Here is a 24,173-nt window from a genome sequence, read left to right as displayed (position 1 = left end):
GGGATGCAGAGACAGACAAATAGAGAGGGATGTAGAGACAGACAGGTAGAGAAACAGACAGGTAGAGAGACAGAGGGATGTAAAGACAGACAGGTAGAGAGACAGAGGGATGTAGAGACAGACAGGTAGAGAGACAGAGGGATGTAGAGACAGACAGGTAGAGACAGACAGGTAGAGAGACAGACAGGTAGAGATACATGAGGGATGTAGAGACAGACAGGTAGAGACAGACAGGTAGAGAGAGACAGGTAGAGAGACAGAGGGATGTAGAGACAGACAAATAGAGAGGGATGTAGAGACAGACAGGTAGAGACAGACAGGTAGAGAAACAGACAGGTAGAGAGACAGAGGGATGTAGAGACAGACAGGTAGAGAGACAGAGGGATGTAGAGACAGACAGGTAGAGAGACAGAGGGATGTAGAGAGACAGAGGGATGTAGAGACAGACAGATAGAGAGACAGAGGGATGTAGAGACAGACAGGTAGAGAGACAGAGGGATATAGAGACAGACAGATAGAGAGGGATGTAGAGACAGACAGGTAGAGACAGACAGGTAGAGAGACAGACAGGTAGTGACAGACAGGTAGAGAGACAGACAGGTAGAGAGACAGAGGGATGTAGAGACAGCCAAATAGAGAGGGATGTAGAGACAGACAGGTAGAGAGACAGACAGGTAGAGACAGACAGGTAGAGAGACAGACAGGTAGTGACAGACAGGTAGAGAGACAGACAGGTAGAGAGACAGAGGGATGTAGAGACAGCCAAATAGAGAGGGATGTAGAGACAGACAGGTAGAGAGACAGACAGGTAGAGACAGACAGGTAGAGAGACAGACAGGTAGAGACAGACAGGTAGTGACAGACAGGTAGAGAGACAGAGGGATGCAGAGACAGACAAATAGAGAGGGATGTAGAGACAGACAGGTAGAGAAACAGACAGGTAGTGACAGACAGGTAGAGAGACAGAGGGATGCAGAGACAGACAAATAGAGAGGGATGTAGAGACAGACAGGTAGAGAAACAGACAGGTAGAGAGACAGAGGGATGTAGAGACAGACAGGTAGAGAGACAGAGGGATGTAGAGACAGACAGGTAGAGAGACATAGGGATGTAGAGAGACAGAGGGATGTAGAGACAGACAGATAGAGAGACAGAGGGATGTAGAGACAGACAGGTAGAGAGACAGATGGATGTAGAGACAGACAGATAGAGAGACAGAGGGATGTAGAGAGACAGGTAGAGACAGACAGGTAGAGAGACAGACAGGTAGAGATACATGAGGGATGTAGAGACAGACAGGTAGAGACAGACAGGTAGAGAGACAGACAGGTAGAGAGACAGAGGGATGTAGAGACAGACAAATAGAGAGGGATGTAGAGACAGACAGGTAGAGACAGACAGGTAGAGAAACAGACAGGTAGAGAGACAGAGGGATGTAGAGACAGACAGGTAGAGAGACAGAGGGATGTAGAGACAGACAGGTAGAGAGACAGAGGGATGTAGAGAGACAGAGGGATGTAGAGACAGACAGATAGAGAAACAGAGGGATGTAGAGACAGACAGGTAGAGAGACAGAGGGATGTAGAGACAGACAGATAGAGAGACAGAGGGATGTAGAGACAGACAGGTAGAGACAGACAGGTAGAGAGACAGACAGGTAGAGAGACATGAGGGATGTAGAGACAGACAAGTAGAGACAGACAGGTAGAGAGACAGACAGGTAGAGAGACAGAGGGATGTAGAGACGGACAGGTAGAGAGACAGACGGATGTAGAGACAGACAGATAGAGAGACAGAGGGATGTAGAAACAGACAGGTAGAGAGACAGAGGGATGTAGAGACAGACAGGTAGAGAGAGAGAGACAGATGGATGTAGAGACAGACAGGTAGAGAGAGATACAGAGTGATGTAGAGACAGACAGGTAGAGAGACAGAGGATGCAAAGACAGAGTGATGTAGAGACAGAGAGACAGAGTGATGTAGAGAGAGAGTGATGTAGAGACAGAGTGATGTAGAGACAGAGAGACAGAGTGATGTAGAGACAGAGAGACAGAGTGATGTAGAGAGAGAGTGATGTAGAGACAGAGTGATCTAGAGACAGAGAGACAGAATGACAGAGTGATGTAGAGACAGAGTGATGTAGAGAGATAATGATGTAGAGACAGAGTGATATAGAGACAGAGAGACAGAGTGATGTAGAGGCAGAGAGACAGAGTGATGTAGAGACAGAGAGATGTAGAGACAGAGTGATGTAGAGACAGAGAGACAGAGTGATGTAGAGACAGAGTGATGTAGAGACAGAGTGATGTAGAGACAGAGCGACAGAGAGATGTAGAGACAGAGAGACAGAGTGATGTAGAGACAGAGTGATGTAGAGACAGAGAGACAGAGTGATGTAGAGACATAGAGACAGAGTGATGTAGAGAGAGAGTGATGTAGAGACAGAGTGATCTAGAGACAGAGAGACAGAATGACAGAGTGATGTAGAGACAGAGTGATGTAGAGACAGAGAGACAGAGTGATGTAGAGAGAGAATGATGTAGAGACAGAGTGATATAGAGACAGAGAGACAGAGTGATGTAGAGACAGAGTAATGTAAAGACAGAGTGATGTAGAGACAGAGAGACAGAGTGATGTAGAGAGAGAGAGAGATGTAGAGACAGAGAGACAGCGTGATGTAGAGACAGAGAGATAGAGTGATGTAGAGACAGAGTAATGTAGAGACAGAGTGATGTAGAGACAGACAGACAGTGATGTAGAGACAGAGTGATGAAGAGACAGAGAGACAGAGTAATGTAAAGACAGAGTGATGTAGAGACAGAGAGACAGAGTGATGTAGAGAGAGAGTGATGTAGCGACAGAGAGACAGAGTGATGTAGAGACAGAGAGACAGAGTGATGTAGAGACAGAGAGACAGAGTGATGCAGAGACAGAGAGACAGAGTGATGTCGAGACAGAGACAGCGTGATGTCGAGACAGAGAGACAGTGTGATGTAGAGACAGAGAGACAGAGAGATGTAGAGACAGAGAGACAGAGTGATGTAGAGACAGAGTGATGTAGAGACAGAGAGACTGAGTGATGTAGAGACAGAGAGATGTAGAGACAGAGTTATGTAGAGACAGAGTGATGTAGAGACAGAGTGATGTAGAGACAGAGTTATGTAGAGACAGAGTGATGTAGAGGCAGAGTGATGTAGAGACAGAGAGACAGAGTGATGTAGAGACAGAGAGACAGCGTGATGTAGAGACAGAGAGATAGAGTGATGTAGAGACAGAGTAATGTAGAGACAGAGTGATGTAGAGACAGACAGACAGTGATGTAGAGACAGAGTGATGTAGAGACAGAGTGATGTAGAGACAGAGAGACAGAGTAATGTAAAGACAGAGTGATGTAGAGACAGAGAGACAGAGTGATGTAGAGACAGAGTGATGTAGAGACAGAGAGACAGAGTGATGTAGAGACAGAGAGACAGAGTGATGTCGAGACAGAGAGACAGCGTGATGTCGAGACAGAGAGACAGCGTGATGTAGAGACAGAGAGACAGAGTGATGTAGAGACAGAGAGAAGTAGAGACAGAAAAACAGAGTGATGCAGAGACAGAGAGACAGAGTGATGTCGAGACAGAGAGACAGCGTGATGTCGAGACAGAGAGACAGCGTGATGTAGAGACAGAGAGACAGAGTGATGTAGAGACAGAGAGATGTAGAGACAGAGAGACAGAGTGATGTAGAGACAGAGAGACAGAGTGATGTAGAGACAGAGAGACTGAGTGATGTAGAGACAGAGAGATGTAGAGACAGAGTTATGTAGAGACAGAGTGATGTAGAGACAGAGTGATGTAGAGACAGAGAGATGTAGAGACAGAGAGACAGAGTGATGTAGAGACAGAGTGATGTAGAGACAGAGTGATGTAGAGACAGAGTGATGTAGAGACAGAGTGATGTAGAGACAGAGAGACAGAGTGATGTAGAGACAGAGTGATGTAGAGACAGAGTGATGTAGAGACAGAGCGACAGAGAGATGTAGAGACAGAGAGACAGAGTGATGTAGAGACAGAGAGATGTAGAGACAGAGAGACAGAGTGATGTAGAGACAGAGAGACAGAGTGATGTAGAGAGAGAGTGATGTAGAGACAGAGTGATCTAGAGACAGAGAGACAGAATGACAGAGTGATGTAGAGACACAGTGATGTAGAGACAGAGAGACAGAGTGATGTAGAGAGAGAATGATGTAGAGACAGAGTGATATAGAGACAGAGAGACAGAGTGATGTAGAGACAGAGAGACAGAGTGATGTAGAGAGAGAGAGATAGAGTGATGTAGAGACAGAGTAATGTAGAGACAGAGTGATGTAGAGACAGACAGACAGTGATGTAGAGACAGAGTGATGTAGAGAGAGAGTGATGTAGAGACAGAGAGACAGAGTGATGTAGAGACAGAGAGATGTAGAGACAGAGTGATGTAGAGACAGAGAGACAGAGTGATGTAGAAACAGAGAGACAGAGTGATGCAGAGACAGAGAGACCGAGTGATGTCGAGACAGAGAGACAGCGTGATGTCGAGACAGAGAGACAGCGTGATGTAGAGACAGAGAGACAGAGTGATGTAGAGACAGAGAGACAGAGTGATGTAGAGACAGAGAGACTGAGTGATGTAGAGACAGAGAGATGTAGAGACAGAGTTATGTAGAGAGAGTGATGTAGAGACAGAGTGATGTAGAGACAGAGAGACAGAGTGATGTAGAGACAGAGAGATGTAGAGACAGAGAGATGTAGAGACAGAGAGACAGGGTGATGTAGAGACAGAGTGATGTAGAGACAGAGAGATGTAGAGACAGAGACAGAGTGATGTAGAGACAGAGAGACAGAGTGATGTAGAGACAGAGAGACAGGGTGATGTAGAGACAGAGAGATGTACAGAAAGACAGAGTGAAAGAAAGCCTAAACACTCCACAAGACACACATCACTCAAGTCTACAACACGGTGTGAAGGAAGCAATAACACTTGACACTTTGAAATTAGCAGCTGAGCACTCAACTACTTCCTGCACAAAATATCTTTAAAGGCAGGTCCTGCCTGTCATATAGTCAGTAGATATACTGCAGATACAGTATCTTTAATTAAAGTGTACACTCCACGCACTTGGTTGTAGGCCTAAGCGACAGGCCAAATGAAAGGGCAGATAAAAATATGGGTGTGAGAGAGAGAGAAAAACAGGGGTCACAATGAATGTGCTTGAGAGGTCGAGATGCAGTATGTGCCAGTGGTTAGCGCTGTGTGTGTGTGTGTGTGTGTGTGTGTGTGTGTGTGTGTGTGTGTGTGTGTGTGTGTGTGTGTGTGTGTGTGTGTGTGTGTGTGTGTGTGTGTGTGTGTGTGTGTGTGTGTGTGTGTGTGTGATGGGGTCTCACCAGGTTCTTGAAGAGGGCTGTGAGCTCTTTGGTAAAGATGGCGAACTTGAGTAAGGCTGAGCCCACCTCCGGATCCTCTCTAGAGACACAGTTGTCTCCGAACTTCTCCATAGACTGAATGTACTGCTCCTCATTGTCAACGTGGGCTGAGAAACACAGTCGTCAAATCAAGTCAAATCAGAAGTTGTGTAAAGGTTGATTTTTCATGGGTCACAAACACACTTTACATCATTAAAAATGAATCACAGAGGCTTTACACAGACTCTTATTTTAATAGGGTCCTCTATGCCATTCTAAAGAGTTAGTGAGACTTGTTAGTGGACATTTCATATCTCTGTGATACTGTCTTTTCTAAATTGACCTGACCTAAAATGTTAGGTCTGATCACTGATAAACTTGAGAAGGCGAATACATTCAATTCAATACAACTCGATCCACTCAGGGACATACACAAAGTGTCTCATAGAGTGCTGAGCGTCAGGAATTCTCTCTGTAAGACAGGAAACTGGCTTGGATGTGGTGTTCAATCAATCAATCAATCAATCAAATGTATTTATAAAGCCCTTTTTACATTAGCAGCACTAAGTGCTATATGGGAACCCAGCCTAAAACCCCAAACAGCAAGCAATGCAGATGTAGAAGCACATGCAGGACCATGCAGGAGCATGCAGGAGCATGCAGGACCATGCAGGAGCATGCAGGACCATGCAGGACAATGCAGGAGCATGCAGGAGCATGCAGGAGCTTCATTAGAACAGAGTGTATGTCCCAGAAACAGGATGAAAATCATTCTACTACTTTCCTGACTGACTTCCCACCACTCTCAACACGTTTAGTTGCCATAAATACATTACATAAATCCTAAGTAAAAACACCTAACTGCTGCCTTGCCAACTCAATAGCTATAGGAGTTGTCAACTCAAGACCAGCACAAACAGATCTGGGACCAGACTAACGATGCCATTCTTACACAGCCTTTCATAACAGTGACGAGCATGTTGGGCCTGTAAAGTGTGTTTAAAGACTCAGAGCTTAGTTTACACAGCAGCTCCAAACAAAAGCAACGTGGCGTTAAAGCTAGAATCCTTAGTTGCTACATCCATTTTTGGACTTATAAATGATATATACATCGATTGATTGTTGAAGAATATAACTTATAAATGCCTGATGATCTTAGTTCAACTGTCACACTCCATGAGAACCCAAAATACAAGCTTGTTTTACCCCAACGTTTGTAAACAAAGTAAATGTAAACAAACACTTTATAGCGTCATAACATTGTTAAAACTATACATTTAATATAATGGATGGTCAGTTATTGCATCCATAGCTCTGTCTCAATTTGAGACTGCTTTTTAGCGAAACAGGGGAGGGGAAAACACCTTGTTATTGTTTCAATGACGGATTCTAGCTTTAAGGTATTTCCAGCATGTGCAGATCCAACTGGGTTAAAGCTGTGATTATCAGCCCCTGATCCAGGATTATGACCCTGGGATTAGACTGGAAGGTCTGTGTGCTGGGTGGAGAGGGACAGTCATGGAAGAAAAGGGCCTGGGTTTAACTGAGTAGGGACGTTTAATATAGCGTATTGTAGGAGGGACCTCTGCTCCTTAGGCCTGCTGGGACAGGTGTGTGGAATGGGAGGAATGTGTTGAGGTGCTATAAACTATACTTCTCTCTCTCGACTGTGTGGAGATTGTGTGCGTGTGTGTACCAAAATACACTAATGAGTCAGACACACTAATATTATTGTGAAGTATATTGAGGGATACCAACACGCTGCACAACTGGAGTACAGAGGTTAGTGGAAACTGTACACCAGGACTGACTCACTCACTAATGTACTGTCCTGTAATGTACTGCACTGTATTGTGCTGTACTGTAATGTACTGTACTGTAATGCACTGGGATGTACTGTAATGTACTGTGTTGTAGTGTACTGTATTGTGTTGTACCGTAATGTACTGTACTGTAATGTGCTGCACTATACTGTTGTACTGTAACGTACTGTGTTGTAGTGTAATGTACTGTGTTGTAGTGTACTGTACTGTTGTACTGTACTGCACTGTACCGTAATGTACTGTACTGTGTTGTAATGTACTGTGCTGTACTGTAATGTACTGTGTTGTACTGTACTGTACCGTAATGTACTGTACCGTGTTGGACTGTACTGTAATGTACTGTGCTGTACTGTAATGTACTGTACTGTACTGTAATGCACTGTGGTGTCCTGTAATGTACCGTGTTGTACTGTAATGTACTGTACTGTAATGTACTGTGTTGTACTGTACTGTACTGTACTGTAATGTACTGTGTTGTACTGTACTGTACTGCACTGTACTGTGTTGTTATGTAATGTACTGTGCTGTAATGTACTGTGGTGTACTGTAATGTACTGTGGTGTACTGTAATGTACCGTGTTGTATTGTAATGTACTGTACTGCACCGCACTGTGTTGTTAGGTAATGTACTGTGCTGTAATTACTGTAATGTACTGTAATGTACTGTAATGTAATATGGTGTACTGTAATGTACTGCACTGTAATTACTGTAATGTACTGTGGTGTACTGTAATGTACTGTGGTGTACTGTATTGTGTTGTAGTGTACTGTACTGAACTATGTTGTACTGTATTGTGTTGTAATGTACTGTGGTATACTGTACTGTGTTGTAGTGTACTATACAGTGTTGAAGTGTACTATACTGTAGGGTAGTGTACTATACTGTGGTGTACTGTACCGTAATGTACTGGACTGTGTTGTACTGTACTGTAATGTACTGTGCTGTACTGTAATGTACTGTACTGTGTTGTAATGTACTGTAATGTACTGTGGTGTCCTGTAATGTACCGTGTTGTACTGTACTGTGGTGTACTGTAATGTACTGTGTTGTACTGTACTGTGTTGCACTGTAATGTACTGTGTTGTAGTGTACTGTATTGTACTATGTAGTAGTGTACTGTACTGTTCTATACTGCTTTGTACTCACCCAGGCCAGAGATGTTTATGGCCTTGACAGACTTCTTGATCTTGTGAAGTACTCCTCTGTCTACATCTAGAGCCTGTAGGGAGAGAGAACACACAGAGACACATCTATGAGGTACATCTAGAGCCTGTAGGGAGAGAGAACACACAGACACATCTATGAGGTACATCTAGAGCCTGTAGGGAGAGAGAACACACACAGACACATCTATGAGGTACATCTAGAGCCTGTAGGGAGAGAGAACACACAGACACATCTATGAGGTACATCTAGAGCCTGTAGGGAGAGAGAACACACAGAGACACATCTATGAGGTACATCTAGAGCCTGTAGGGAGAGAGAACACACAGAGACACATCTATGAGGTACATCTAGAGCCTGTAGGGAGAGAGAACACACAGAGACACATCTATGAGGTACATCTAGAGCCTGTAGGGAGAGAGAACACACAGAGACACATCTATGAGGTACATCTAGAGCCTGTAGGGAGAGAGAACACACAGAGACACATCTATGAGGTACATCTAGAGCCTGTAGGGAGAGAGAACACAGATAGACACATCTATGAGGTACATCTAGAGCCTGTAGGGAGAGAGAACACAGATAGACACATCTATGAGGTACATCTAGAGCCTGTAGGGAGAGAGAACACAGATAGACACATCTATGAGGTACATCTAGAGCCTGTAGGGAGAGAGAACACACAGAGACACATCTATGAGGTACATCTAGAGCCTGTAGGGAGAGAGAACACACAGAGACACATACAGTGGGGAGAACAAGTATTTGATACACTGCCGATTTTGCAGGTTTTCCTACTTACAAAACATGTAGAGGTCTGTAATTTTTATCATAGGTACACTTCAACTGTGAGAGACGGAATCTAAAACAAAAATCCAGAAAATCACATTGTATGATTTTTAAGTAATTAATTTGCATTTTATTGCATGACATAAGTATTTGATACATCAGAAAAGCAGAACTTAATATTTGGTACAGAAACCTTTGTTTGCAATTACAGAGATCATACATTTCCTGTAGTTCTTGACCAGGTTTGCACACACTGCAGCAGGGATTTTGGCCCACTCCTCCATACAGACCTTCTCCAGGTCCTTCAGGTTTCGGGGCTGTCGCTGGGCAATACGGACTTTCAGCTCCCTCCAAAGATTTTCTATTGGGTTCAGGTCTGGAGACTGGCTAGGCCACTCCAGGACCTTGAGATGCTTCTTACAGAGCCACTCCTTAGTTGCCCTGGCTGTGTGTTTTGGGTCGTTGTCATGCTGGAAGACCCAGCCACGACCCATTTCAATGCTCTTATTGAGGGAAGGAGGTTGTTGGCCAAGATCTTGCGATACATGGCCCCATCCATCCTCCCCTCAATACGGTGCAGTCGTCCTGTCCTCTTTGCAGAAAAGTATCCCCAAAGAATGATGTTTCCACCTCCATGCTTCATGGTTGGGATGGTGTTCTTGGGGTTGTACTCATCCTTCTTCTTCCTCCAAACACGGCGAGTGGAGTTTAGACCAAAAAGCTCTATTTTTGTCTCATCAGACCACATGACCTTCTCCCATTCCTCCTCTGGATCATCCAGATGGTCATTGGCAAACTTCAGACGGGCCTGGACATGCGCTGGCTTGAGCAGGGGGACCTTGCGTGCGCTGCAGGATTTTAATCCATGACGGCGTAGTGTTTTACTAATGGTTTTCTTTGAGACTGTGGTCCCAGCTCTCTTCAGGTCATTGACCAGGTCCTGCCGTGTAGTTCTGGGCTGATCCCTCACCTTTCTCATGATCATTGATGCCCCACGAGGTGAGATCTTGCATGGAGCCCCAGACCGAGGGTGATTGACCGTCATCTTGAACTTCTTCCATTTTCTAATAATTGCGCTAACAGTTGTTGCCTTCTCACCAAGCTGCTTGCCTATTGTCCTGTAGCCCATCCCAGCCGTGTGCAGGTCTACAATTTTATCCCTGATGTCCTTACACAGCTCTCTGGTCTTGGCCATTGTGGAGAGGTTGGAGTCTGTTTGATTGAGTGTGTGGACAGGTGTCTTTTATACAGGTAACGAGTTCAAACAGGTGCAGTTAATACAGGTAATGAGTGGAGAACAGGAGGGCTTCTTAAAGAAAAACTAACAGGTCTGTGAGAGCTGGAATTCTTACTGGTTGGTAGGTGATCAAATACTTAAGTCATGCAATAAAATGCAAATTAATTACTTAAAAATCATACAATGTGATTTTCTGGATTTTTGTTTTAGATTCCGTCTCTCACAGTTGAAGTGTACCTATGATAAAAATTACAGACCTCTACATGCTTTGTAAGTAGGAAAACCTGCAAAATCGGCAGTGTATCAAATACTTGTTCTCCCCACTGTATATAAGGTACATCATGTTTAACTATTTGTTACTTGTTTAATTATTTGTTACTTTTATTTTCTATTTTTCTACGAATCTATTTTTTACTTAACACATTTTTCTTCTTAACTTCTTAAAGCATTGTTGGTTAGGGGCTTGTAAGTAAGCATTCACTGTCTACACCTGTTGTATGCGGCGCATGTGACAATAAAATGTGATTTGCTTTGATCAAGAGGCTGTAGGGAGAGGGATCACAAAGAAACACATCTATGAGGCAGGAAGTAAACAGAAAGGACTACTGGAACTATTTCACTCACTCACTCACTCACTCACTCACTCACTCACTCACTCACTCACTCACTCACTCACTCACTCACTCACTCACTCACTCACTCACTCACTCACTCACTCACAGCCCAGTCCTTAGTCACTGTGTGTACGAATTCCCCTGAGATTAGAGCAGTGTGTGAGAGAATGAGAGAATGGCCATGCAGTCCTGAGCCCAGCCCTACTGTTTACACAGTAACAAGACAGACATGGCAACATGCCAGCCAAGCCCACGGTCTGCCTGCACAACCATAATGCTATAGTGCTAGGCAGCCACTCTCTGTGCGTCCAAAATGGCAACACATTCCCATAGGGCTCTGGTTAAAAGTAGTGCACTGCCAAGATACAGTCTCTGATATGAAGCTCAGAAACCAGAGAGGCTGTAAAAACAAGGAAATGGTTAGTGGGAAAACCACACTTGGGGACGATGGGGATCAGATGTTGTGGTCCTGTAATGGTCTACTAAAAGAACAGTGGAGATCAGGTGGTGTGGTCCTGTAATGGTCTACTAAAAGAACAGTGGAGATCAGATGGTGTGGTCCTGTAATGGCCTACTAAAAGAACAGTGGAGATCAGATGGTGTGGTCCTGTAATGGTCTACTAAAAGAACAGTGGAGATCAGATGTGGTGGTCCTGTAATGGCCTACTAAAAGAACAGTGGAGATCAGATGGTGTGATCCTGTAATGGCCTACTAAAAGAACAGTGGAGATCAGATGGTGTGGTCCTGTAATGGCCTACTAAAAGAACAGTGGAGATCAGATGTGGTGGTCCTGTAATGGCCTACTAAAAGAACAGTGGAGATCAGATGGTGTGATCCTGTAATGGCCTACTAAAAGAACAGTGGAGATCAGATGGTGTGGTCCTGTAATGGCCTACTAAAAGAACAGTGGAGATCAGATGGTGTGGTCCTGTAATGGCCTACTAAAAGAACAGTGGAGATCAGATGGTGTGGTCCTGTAATGGCCTACTAAAAGAACAGTGGAGATCAGGTGGTGTGGTCCTGTAATGGCCTACTAAAAGAACAGTGGAGATCAGGTGGTGTGGTCCTGTAATGGCCTACTAAAAGAACAGTGGAGATCAGGTGGTGTGGTCCTGTAATGGCCTACTAAAAGAACAGTGGAGATCAGGTGGTGTGGTCCTGTAATGGCCTACTAAAAGAACAGTGGAGATCAGATGGTGTGGTCCTGTAATGGCCTACTAAAAGAACAGTGGAGATCAGGTGGTGTGGTCCTGTAATGGCCTACTAAAAGAACAGTGGAGATCAGGTGGTGTGGTCCTGTAATGGCCTACTAAAAGAACAGTGGAGATCAGATGGTGTGGTCCTGTAATGGCCTACTAAAAGAACAGTGGAGATCAGGTGGTGTGGTCCTGTAATGGCCTACTAAAAGAACAGTGGAGATCAGGTGGTGTGGTCCTGTAATGGCCTACTAAAAGAACAGTGGAGATCAGGTGGTGTGGTCCTGTAATGGCCTACTAAAAGAACAGTGGAGATCAGATGGTGTGGTCCTGTAATGGCCTACTAAAAGAACAGTGGAGATCAGGTGGTGTGGTCCTGTAATGGCCTACTAAAAGAACAGTGGAGATCAGATGGTGTGGTCCTGTAATGGCCTACTAAAAGAACAGTGGAGATCAGGTGGTGTGGTCCTGTAATGCCCTACTAAAAGAAGTGGAGATCAGGTGGTGTGGTCCTGTAATGGCCTACTAAAAGAACAGTGGAGATCAGATGGTGTGGTCCTGTAATGGCCTACTAAAAGAACAGTGGAGATCAGATGGTGTGGTCCTGTAATGGCCTACTAAAAGAACAGTGGAGATCAGATGGTGTGATCCTGTAATGGCCTACTAAAAGAACAGTGGAGATCAGGTGGTGTGGTCCTGTAATGGCCTACTAAAAGAACAGTGGAGATCAGGTGGTGTGGTCCTGTAATGGCCTACTAAAAGAACAGTGGAGATCAGATGGTGTGGTCCTGTAATGGCCTACTAAAAGAACAGTGGAGATCAGATGGTGTGGTCCTGTAATGGCCTACTAAAAGAACAGTGGAGATCAGGTGGTGTGGTCCTGTAATGGTCTACTAAAAGAACAGTGGAGAACAGATGGTGTGGTCCTGTAATGGCCTACTAAAAGAACAGTGGAGATCAGATGGTGTGGTCCTGTAATGGCCTACTAAAAGAACAGTGGAGATCAGGTGGTGTGGTCCTGTAATGGCCTACTAAAAGAACAGTGGAGATCAGGTGGTGTGGTCCTGTAATGGCCTACTAAAAGAACAGTGGAGATCAGGTGGTGTGGTCCTGCAATGGCCTACTAAAAGAACAGTGGAGATCAGGTGGTGTGGTCCTGTAATGGCCTACTAAAAGAACAGTGGAGATCAGATGGTGTGGTCCTGTAATGGCCTACTAAAAGAACAGTGGAGATCAGGTGGTGTGGTCCTGTAATGGCCTACTAAAAGAACAGTGGAGATCAGGTGGTGTGGTCCTGTAATGGCCTACTAAAAGAACAGTGGAGATCAGATGGTGTGGTCCTGTAATGGCCTACTAAAAGAACAGTGGAGATCAGGTGGTGTGGTCCTGTAATGGCCTACTAAAAGAACAGTGGAGATCAGGTGGTGTGGTCCTGTAATGGCCTACTAAAAGAACAGTGGAGATCAGGTGGTGTGGTCCTGTAATGGCCTACTAAAAGAACAGTGGAGATCAGGTGGTGTGGTCCTGTAATGGCCTACTAAAAGAACAGTGGAGATCAGATGGTGTGGTCCTGTAATGGCCTACTAAAAGAACAGTGGAGATCAGGTGGTGTGGTCCTGTAATGGCCTACTAAAAGAACAGTGGAGATCAGATGGTGTGGTCCTGTAATGGCCTACTAAAAGAACAGTGGAGATCAGGTGGTGTGGTCCTGTAATGCCCTACTAAAAGAACAGTGGAGATCAGGTGGTGTGGTCCTGTAATGGCCTACTAAAAGAACAGTGGAGATCAGATGGTGTGGTCCTGTAATGGCCTACTAAAAGAACAGTGGAGATCAGGTGGTGTGGTCCTGTAATGGCCTACTAAAAGAACAGTGGAGATAAGATGGTGTGGTCCTGTAATGGCCTACTAAAAGAACAGTGGAGATCAGATGGTGTGGTCCTGTAATGGCCTACTAAAAGAACATTGGAGATCAGATGGTGTGGTCCTGTAATGGCCTACTAAAAGAACAGTGGAGATCAGGTGGTGTGGTCCTGTAATGGCCTACTAAAAGAACAGTGGAGATCAGGTGGTGTGGTCCTGTAATGGCCTACTAAAAGAACAGTGGAGATCAGGTGGTGTGGTCCTGTAATGGCCTACTAAAAGAACAGTGGAGATCAGATGGTGTGGTCCTGTAATGGCCTACTAAAAGAACAGTGGAGATCAGGTGGTGTGGTCCTGTAATGGCCTACTAAAAGAACAGTGGAGATCAGATGGTGTGGTCCTGTAATGGCCTACTAAAAGAACAGTGGAGATCAGGTGGTGTGGTCCTGTAATGCCCTACTAAAAGAACAGTGGAGATCAGGTGGTGTGGTCCTGTAATGGCCTACTAAAAGAACAGTGGAGATCAGATGGTGTGGTCCTGTAATGGACTACTAAAAGAACAGTGGAGATCAGATGGTGTGGTCCTGTAATGGCCTACTAAAAGAACAGTGGAGATCAGATGGTGTGATCCTGTAATGGCCTACTAAAAGAACAGTGGAGATCAGGTGGTGTGGTCCTGTAATGGCCTACTAAAAGAACAGTGGAGATCAGATGGTGTGGTCCTGTAATGGCCTACTAAAAGAACAGTAGAGATCAGATGGTGTGGTCCTGTAATGGCCTACTAAAAGAACAGTAGAGATCAGATGGTGTGGTCCTGTAATGGCCTACTAAAAAAACAGTGGAGATCAGGTGGTGTGGTCCTGTAATGGCCTACTAAAAGAACAGTGGAGAACAGATGGTGTGGTCCTGTAATGGCCTACTAAAAGAACAGTGGAGATCAGATGGTGTGGTCCTGTAATGGCCTACTAAAAGAACAGTGGAGATCAGGTGGTGTGGTCCTGTAATGGTCTACTAAAAGAACAGTGGAGATCAGATGGTGTAGTCCTGTAATGGCCTACTAAAAGAACAGTGGAGATCAGATGGTGTAGTCCTGTAATGGCCTACTAAAAGAACAGTGGAGATCAGATGGTGTGGTCCTGTAATGGCCTACTAAAAGAACAGTGGAGATCAGGTGGTGTGGTCCTGTAATGGCCTACTAAAAGAACAGTGGAGATCAGGTGGTGTGGTCCTGTAATGGCCTACTAAAAGAACAGTGGAGATCAGGTGGTGTGGTCCTGTAATGGCCTACTAAAAGAACAGTGGAGATCAGATGGTGTGGTCCTGTAATGGCCTACTAAAAGAACAGTGGAGATCAGGTGGTGGTCCTGTAATGGCCTACTAAAAGAACAGTGGAGATCAGGTGGTGTGGTCCTGTAATGGCCTACTAAAAGAACAGTGGAGATCAGATGGTGTGGTCCTGTAATGGCCTACTAAAAGAACAGTGGAGATCAGGTGGTGTGGTCCTGTAATGGCCTACTAAAAGAACAGTGGAGATCAGATGGTGTGGTCCCGTAATGGCCTACTAAAAGAACAGTGGAGATCAGGTGGTGTGGTCCTGTAATGGCCTACTAAAAGAACAGTGGAGATCAGATGGTGTGGTCCTGTAATGGCCTACTAAAAGAACAGTGGAGATCAGGTGGTGTGGTCCTGTAATGGCCTACTAAAAGAACAGTGGAGATCAGGTGGTGTGGTCCTGTAATGGCCTACTAAAAGAACAGTGGAGATCAGGTGGTGTGGTCCTGTAATGGCCTACTAAAAGAACAGTGGAGATCAGGTGGTGTGGTCCTGTAATGGCCTACTAAAAGAACAGTGGAGATCAGGTGGTGTGGTCCTGTAATGGCCTACTAAAAGAACAGTGGAGATCAGGTGGTGTGGTCCTGTAATGGCCTACTAAAAGAACAGTGGAGATCAGGTGGTGTGGTCCTGTAATGGCCTACTAAAAGAACAGTGGAGATCAGGTGGTGTGGTCCTGTAATGGCCTACTAAAAAAAGTAGAGAAATACATTAGATGAGTAGATGAACTCATTCAACTGACATATTTTGCCACTCCCGTGTGAATTTATATCTACAGTAATTACTAACTTTCTTGGTTGAGCAGATGACAATGCTGTGTTGCTGAGCCCAGCAGACACTCACCCAGCCCAGGGAGCTCAGCAGACACTCACCGAGCCCAGGGAGCCCAGCAGACACTCACCCAGCCCAGGGAGCCCAGCGGACACTCACCCAGCCCAGGGAGCCCAGCAGACACTCACCCAGCCCAGGGAGCCCAGCGGGCACTCACCCAGCCCAGGGAGCCCAGCGGGCACTCACCCAGCCCAGGGAGCCTAGCAGACACTCACCCAGCCCAGGGAGCTCAGCAGACACTCACCCAGCCCAGGGAGCCCAGCAGACACTCACCCAGGCCAGGGAGCCCAGCAGGCACTCACCCAGCCCAGGGAGCCCAGCAGGCACTCACCCAGCCCAGTGAGCCAGCAGGCACTCACCCAGCCCAGGGAGCCCAACAGACACTCACCCAGCCCAGTGAGCCCAGCAGGCACTCACCCAGCCCAGTGAGCCCAGCAGACACTCACCCAGCCCAGGGAGCCCAGCAAACACTCACCCAGCCCAGGGAGCCCAGCAAACACTCACCCAGCCAGGGGGCCCAGGGGACACTCACCCAGCCAGGGGGCCCAGGGGACACTCACCCAGCCAGGGGGCCCAGGGGACACTCACCCAGCCCAGGGAGCCCAGGGGACACTCACCCAGCCCAGGGAGACCAGTGGGCACAGACATCAATTCAACGTCTATTCCACGTTGGTTCAACGTAATTTCATTAAAATGATGTGGAAACAACGTTGATTCAACCAGTGTGTGCCCAGTGGGAGGAAGGCATGGGAGCAGACAAGCTGGAACAGGCTGGGCAGTCTGCGAGAGAGAAGAGGAGGAAAAGAAGGAGAAAGCATGCTAGGACAGGAGTGCATCAGCCCAGCCCAAGCCCCAGGGACTCTCCCAGGATACAGCAGTGATCTACCAAGCTAGAGCTTTGTTCTGAGCTAGACTGGAGAGCGATCCTCCTCCGAGACTATATGGTAGTGTTCCCCACCACATAGCTCTGGTCCAGGGCATTACGTGCAGCTTGCTGACACTGAGGCTTCCTGGACAAGAGCTATCCACCATGCAACACAGGCAAGGAAACAGCAAGACACTCCAGTCCACAGTACGCTGCTCAGGCACTGTCAGGCAGATAAGAGGAACTGGGAAGGAGAGTGCTGCCTGTCAGTCGACCTGATGTAAAAACCGCCATTACAGCTGCCTGTCTCCTGTCTGTTCTCAACATTAGTGTTGTTCTATCTAGCATTACACATCTCATACGTACAATTGAAGTTGGAAGTTTACATACACTTAGGTTGGAGTCATTAAAACTCATTTTTTTGACCACTCCACAAATTTCTTGTTAACAAACAATAGTCTTGACAAGTCGGTTAGGACATCTACTTTGTGCATGACACAAGTAATTTTCCAACAATTGTTTACAGACAGATTATTTCCCTTATAATTCATTGTATCACAATTCCAGTGGGTCAGAAGTTAACATACACTAAGTTGACTGTGCCTTTAAACAGCTTAGACAATTCCAGAAAATAATGTCATGGCTTTAGAAGCTTCTGATGGGCTAATTGACATTATTAGAGTCAATTGGAGGTGTACCTGTGGATGTATTTCAAGGCCTACCTTCAAACTCAGTGCCTCTTTGCTTGACATCATGGGAAAATCCAAAGAAATCAGCCAAGTCCTCAGAAAAAAATGTGTCTGGTTCATCCTTGGCAGCAATTTCCAAATGCCTGAAGGTACCACGTTCATCTGTACAAACAATAGTACGCAAGTATAAACACCATGGGACCACACAGCCTTCATACCGCTCAGGAAGGAGATGCGTTCTGTATCCTAGAGATGAACGTACTTTAGTGCGAAAAGTGCAAATCAATTCCAGAACAACAGCAAAGGACCTTGTGAAGATGCTGGAGGAAACAGATACAAAGTATCTACAACCACAGTAAAAGGAGTCCTATATCGTCATAACCTGAAAGGCCGCTCAGCAAGGAAGCCACTGCTCCAAAACCGCCATAAAAAAGCCAGGCTAAGGTTTGCAACTGCACATGGGGACAAAGATCGTACTTTTTGGAGAAACGTCCTCTGGTGTGATGAAACAAAAATAGAACTGTTTGGCCATAATGACCATTGTTATGTTTGGTGGAAAAGGGGGAGGCAGGCAAGCCAAAGAACACCATCCCAACCGTGAAGCACAGGGGTGGCAGCATCATGTTGTGGGGGTGCTTTGCTGCAGGAGGAACTTGTGCACTTCACAAAATAGATGGCATCATGAGGCAGGAAAATTATGTGGATATTTTGAAGTAACATCTCAAGACATCAGTCAGGAAGTTAAAGCTTGGTCGCAAATGGGTCTTCCAAATGGACAATGACCTCAAGCATACTTACAAAGTTGTGGCAAAATGGCTTAAGGACAACAAAGTCAAGGTATTGGAGTGGCCATCACACAGAACTGAAAAAGCGTGTGCGAGCAAGGAGGCCTACAAACCTGACTCAGTCACGCCGAAATTCACCCAACTTATTGTTGGAAGCTTGTGGAAGGCTACCCGAAACGTTTGACCCAAGTTAAATAATTTAAAGGCAATGCTACCAAATACTAATTGAGTGTATGTAAACTTCTGACCCACTGGGAATGTGATGAAAGAAATAAAAGATTAAATAAATCATTATCTCTACTATTATTCTGACATTTCACATTCTTAAAATAAAGTGGTGATCCTAACTGACCTAAGACAGGGAATTTTTACTTGGATTAAACGTCAGGAATTGTGAAAAACTGACTTTAAATGTATTTGGCTATGGTGTATGTAAACTCCCGAGATTCAACTGTATATACTGTTCTACGGTATCTTAGTCACTTAATAACATTTATATATCTGGCATTACTCATCTCATATATACTGTTTTCTATACTATTCTTTAAAAAAAATGTTACCTCTATTTAACTAGGCAAGTCAGTTAAGAACAAATTCTTATTTTCAATGACAGCCTAGGAATAGTGGGTTAACTGCCTTGTTCAGGGGCAGAACCCCAGATTTTTACCTTGTCAGCTCGAGGATTAGATCTTGCAACCTTTCGGTTACCAGTCCAACGCTCTAGCCACTAGGCTACCTGCCGCTCCATTCTACTCATTCACTTAATAATGTTTACATATCTGGCATTACTCATCTCATATGTATATACTGTTTTATATACTATTCTACTGTATCTTAGTCCGTTCCGCTCTGACATCCCTCGTCCATATGTACATAGTCTTAATTCATTCCCACTTAGATTTGTGTGTATTGGGTATATGTTGTGAAATTGTTAGATATTACTTGTTAGATATTACTGCACTGTCGGAGCTAGAAGCACAAGCATTTCGCTACATCCACAATAACATCTGCTAAACACGTGTATGTGACCAATAAAATTTGACTTGGTCAACATGAGTGAAGCATATGTGCATGTATGTGTGTTTCTGTCCAACTTGATATACACTGTGTGTTCACTATTAACTGTGAAATCAAATGGGGGGAGGGGAAAAAGCTGTTTGACTTCAGTTGTGAAACAGAGAAAGCCAATGCAATACAACACTTCCTTGTTTTGAGATTCCACTAAATGTAACTCTAACACAAGTGTTCTCTAGTCACCTCTCCTCATGTGGTATATTCTGCAACACTGTACACACAGCAGCAGATCCTCTCATATGGCAGTATGTGTGTGTGTGTGTCTTCCTCCATTGTGCAAACACAGTATACCGTAATCTGAATAGGCCTTAAACTGTGACAACAATCCAGTGATTCATACAGCCTGCCGTAAGGCCAGTAGTGTATCGGTGGCATAGAGAGACCACTTCCTTATTACCAGCCTATTACCTGCCTGACCTGGGGCATAGAGATCACTTCCTTATTACCAGCCTATTACAAGCCTGGCCTAGGGCAACAGCACATCACCAGAGAACAATCAGGAGCAGATCTGAATGCCAACAGATGCCAGGAATGCCATAGAAACACCCATTGTTATCTACTGTGCATGACAGTAGGCCTTATGCCAACAACACAAGGGTTATGTCCCAAATAGTCCAGCCATATGGATGCCATTTGGGACCTAGTAAGGAAAGCCAATTCAATGGATATGGATGTGTGAGGGTTCCACTGGGCATTAAAGGTGTGGTACTACTCAAAGTTTGTAAAGGGCTCAAGCCTCTTTAACATGTGGAAGTGTCCACACAGTTTTCAAAGTGAAACTGCCCTGTAGGCAAACAGATAAGATAGCTTCCTCACAATGGTGTAAGTCATTTTTTTATGAGTCAGAGACCTTTGTAGCCTACAATAATTACATATTTCAAAGGGAATTTTCAACAAATGTTTTTGTCTATGGATTGCTGAATGGCATTGGTTTAGAATGGAATGCCTATAAACTATGGTGTGGGCACTTGTTGGTGGACACTTGTTGGACACTTGTGGAGAATGGCATGGGCGAGGTTCAACACAACTAGGATAAGAAAACCTGCTTTGATTTCGAAAAGAAAAAGTATTGTTTTCGTTACTATTTTGAGTTTAGAAGTTCTAGCCTGATCACTTTCAGGGAAACTGAACTAACTCGACAAATAACAGTAAAAATGCGGTTAGGCCTACTCTGTGCGTAAAGGCGCACATGTTAATCTAAGAACACCTTTTCACATTTCGAATCAATTATATTAATAGTTTTCACACTGCCATGGTCTGCACCCACCTCTTCTAATGCTGCCACGGCGTTCCGACAATGGGACATCCGAGTGGTGAAATTCGAGGTTGTGGGCGCTTTGTAGTCCTCGTTAGTTTCAGCCACAAATTCCGTGACCGTGATCAACTCCGGCAGCGGCATGTTTGCTCACTTTAAATGCGTTAATATCTATAAAATACGTTATTCCTCAATTTGTTGTTGATTAAACAGCAAGTTTCACAAAAAAATACCCAACGGAAATGTAAGCTTTATAAATCAAAGTGTGCCATACGATTTTTTAGGCTACTCCCAAATGTGCCATTCCGGTATCTGCGTCGATCCACATACAGTAAAACTACAGTAGTAAAATGTCCCTTTATTTGTGGGTTATCCTTGTATCCACCTCGAAGAAAAAAATACTCCAATATTCCATTACTAGTTTTCCCACGCAATAAAATTATTAAAAACAACGTGAAATCACTTTCTCCCTGTGGTTTATCCGGATCTATCCCACCATTCGTTTTCACATCAACCTGTGACTGAGCGCATAAAGTGGAGCGTCAACCTGAACATAGAAAGGGGCGGGACGAACGCGTGAATTGGCATGTTTGGGCGAAAAGGAGCAGAGATGGATTTACCTTTGCTCAGTTGGCGTTCAACACTCACTAGCAATGACAGCTACGACAAAAGTTGAAGATAAGGTGGCTCCGGCAACAGGTGTGCACCATAGGAACTCTATTTATGAATGAATAGTTATAAATAACTTTTCAAAATGGTGTACCTCGTAAATAGGTATATGGCCAAGTTGTTTCAGATGGATATACATTTAAAAAAAGGGTTAAGATATACAGTATATACAGTACCAGTCAAAGGTTTGGACACACCAACTCATTCCAGGGTTTTTCTACATTGTAGAATAATAAATACATCAAAACTATGAAGTAACACATATGGAATCATGTAGTAACCAAAAAAGTGTTAAACAAATCAAAATATATTTTATATTTGAGATTGTTCAAAGTAGCCACCCTTTGCCTTGACAGCTTTGCACACGCTTGGAATTCTCTCAACCAGTTTCACGAGGTAGTCACCTGGAATGCATTTCAATTAACAGTTGTTAAAAGTTAATTTGTGTAATTTCTTTCCTTCTTAATACGTTTGAGCCAATCAGTTGTGTTGTGACAAGGTAGGGGTGGTATACAGAAGATAGCCCTATTTAGTAAAAGACCAAGTCCATATTATGGCAAGAACAGCACAAATAAGCAGAGAAACGACAGTCCATCATTACTTCAAGACATGAAGGTCAGTCAATGCGGAAAATGACAAGAACTTTTAAAGTTTCTTCATGTGCAGTTGCAAAAACCATCAAGCGCTATGATGAAACTGGGTCTCTTGAGGACCACCACAGGAAAGGAAGAACCAGAGTTACATTTGCTGCAGAGGATAAGCTCAGAGTTTATTGCACCTCAGATTGCAACCCAAATAAATGCTTCACAGAGTTCAAGTAAGACACATCTCAACATCAACTGTTCAGAGAAGACTGTGTGAATCAGGCCTTTACGGTTGAATTTCTGCAAAGATTGTGTAAGAGCTATTTGACCAAGAAGGAGAGTGATGGCGCTGCATCAGACGACCTGGCCTCCACAATCACCTGACCACAACCCAATTGAGATGGTTTTGGATGAGTTGGACCGAAAAGCAGCCAACAAGTGCTCAGCATATGTGGGAACTCCTTCAAGACTGTTGGAAAAGCATTCATCATGAAGCTGGTTGAGAGAATGCCAATTGTGTGCAAAGCTGTCATCAAGGCAAAGGGTGGCTCCTTTGAAGAATCTAAAATATATTTGATTTGTTTAACACTTTTTTTGTGTGTTATAGTTTTGACGTCTTCACTATTATTCTACAATGTACAAAATAGTAAAAATAAATAAAAACCATTGAATGAGTAGGTGTCCAAACTTTTAACTGGTACTATATATAAAAATTATACACACACACACGTTTATTCATATGAGGATGCATTTTAAGTGTTCTCTTCTTTAGTAATAACAAACTATTTTAACATTGGAAAGACAAACAAAAGTAAAACTTTCAAAAGAAAATGTAAAACATGGTCAGATTTTTTATTCATTACAAAAGCAAAGAACATATACACATTATGTTCCAATCCACTAGTTTACATGATGATCCTGCTTTAGACAATGATCAAATCCACAGTTCCACAGGAACTGGGAGTACTGAGGGGGCTGCAGCACCAGCTGATAAATCACAATTAGGGTTGCAAAGGGTAGGAAACTTTCCGGGAAATTTCCCGAAGTTTCCAAGGGAAGTTAAGCCCTGGAATTTGGGGCATTTTGCTTAAATTCATAAAAAGTTAGCTTATAACAGTGAACCTTTTTTTGTGGGATACTCATAAGGCAATTCTAGGTCTTGTGGCATATTTTGGTTAAACTATCCCCAATTCAATTGCAACCCTCTGCAAGCACAGTGCATTCTTCCATCACATGTGCAGTGCACTCTTCCATCACATGTGCAAGATCTTGAGAATCAGCTGTACACTAATGAGATGCTATTGAGCCCACACTAGTACCACTCTCTGAGCCAAGGACTACATGCTTTCTGGTAAGTTTTGATTACAATACTGGGTGGGTTGAATAAATGTTATGACATACATTCTTTTTTGTTAACTAGTAAATAGTAGCCTACAGCAAAGTGTGTTTAAATAATTTCTAACTTAACAATTTCTGCTAGTTAGTTTTTGCTACCATGTGGGTTTTAGCTTGCTTGAGCCTGCTAACTGAGGAGTGTTAATTCACTTGTTTCCATACATGTTTAATTTTAAAACACTTATCTTACAAAGGAGTTGTTTAATCAAACTGCTTAACTATTTATGTGTACATGGAATTGTATTTATTTATTTTTTTACTCATTTTTTCCTAATCTTTACAGGAAAATGCCACAGGCACTATCTGATGTGTGGAGAGATTTCACTGCAGATAATTTAGAAGGATAGGCTGTGTACATTTGCAAATACTGTGCCAAATCATATGTGAAGAATGCAACAAAGATGCAGAATCAACTGGCCAAGTGCATAAAGTTCCCTCAGCTCTCACAACAAGCAACCTCTGACAAAAGTCCCTCTACTTCTATTCAAGGTGAAAATGATGAATCAGACACCTTATCGATAGCAACAGCTCATGGTCCTCCTGGAATCAGAAGTTTTTTTGACTCATTGGCGGAACGTAGGCA

At 44.1% G+C, this 24,173-nt stretch overlaps 1 protein-coding gene across 3 annotated transcripts in view; it reads right to left on the bottom strand.

The window, feature by feature from the left end:
- The window catches only part of LOC139556126 (arf-GAP with SH3 domain, ANK repeat and PH domain-containing protein 2-like), a 64,478-nt gene that overhangs the window by 26,647 nt on the left and 13,658 nt on the right, over positions 1 to 24,173 (bottom strand). For 2 of the 3 annotated variants that reach the window (XM_071369678.1, XM_071369680.1), the window contains exons 3-4: positions 8,397 to 8,469; positions 5,409 to 5,554 (exon numbers count right to left, since the gene is read on the bottom strand). In XM_071369678.1, the coding sequence (XP_071225779.1) occupies positions 5,409 to 5,554; positions 8,397 to 8,469 (219 nt within the window). Of the gene's footprint in view, positions 1 to 5,408; positions 5,555 to 8,396; positions 8,470 to 20,954; positions 21,465 to 24,173 lie in introns of those variants that run through there. The other variant, XM_071369679.1, reaches the window with a different exon arrangement.

Source organism: Salvelinus alpinus, chromosome 27 (assembly GCF_045679555.1).
Source record: "Salvelinus alpinus chromosome 27, SLU_Salpinus.1, whole genome shotgun sequence".
Lineage (NCBI taxonomy): Eukaryota > Metazoa > Chordata > Actinopteri > Salmoniformes > Salmonidae > Salvelinus > Salvelinus alpinus.
This window is presented reverse-complemented; position numbering and strand designations above follow the sequence as displayed.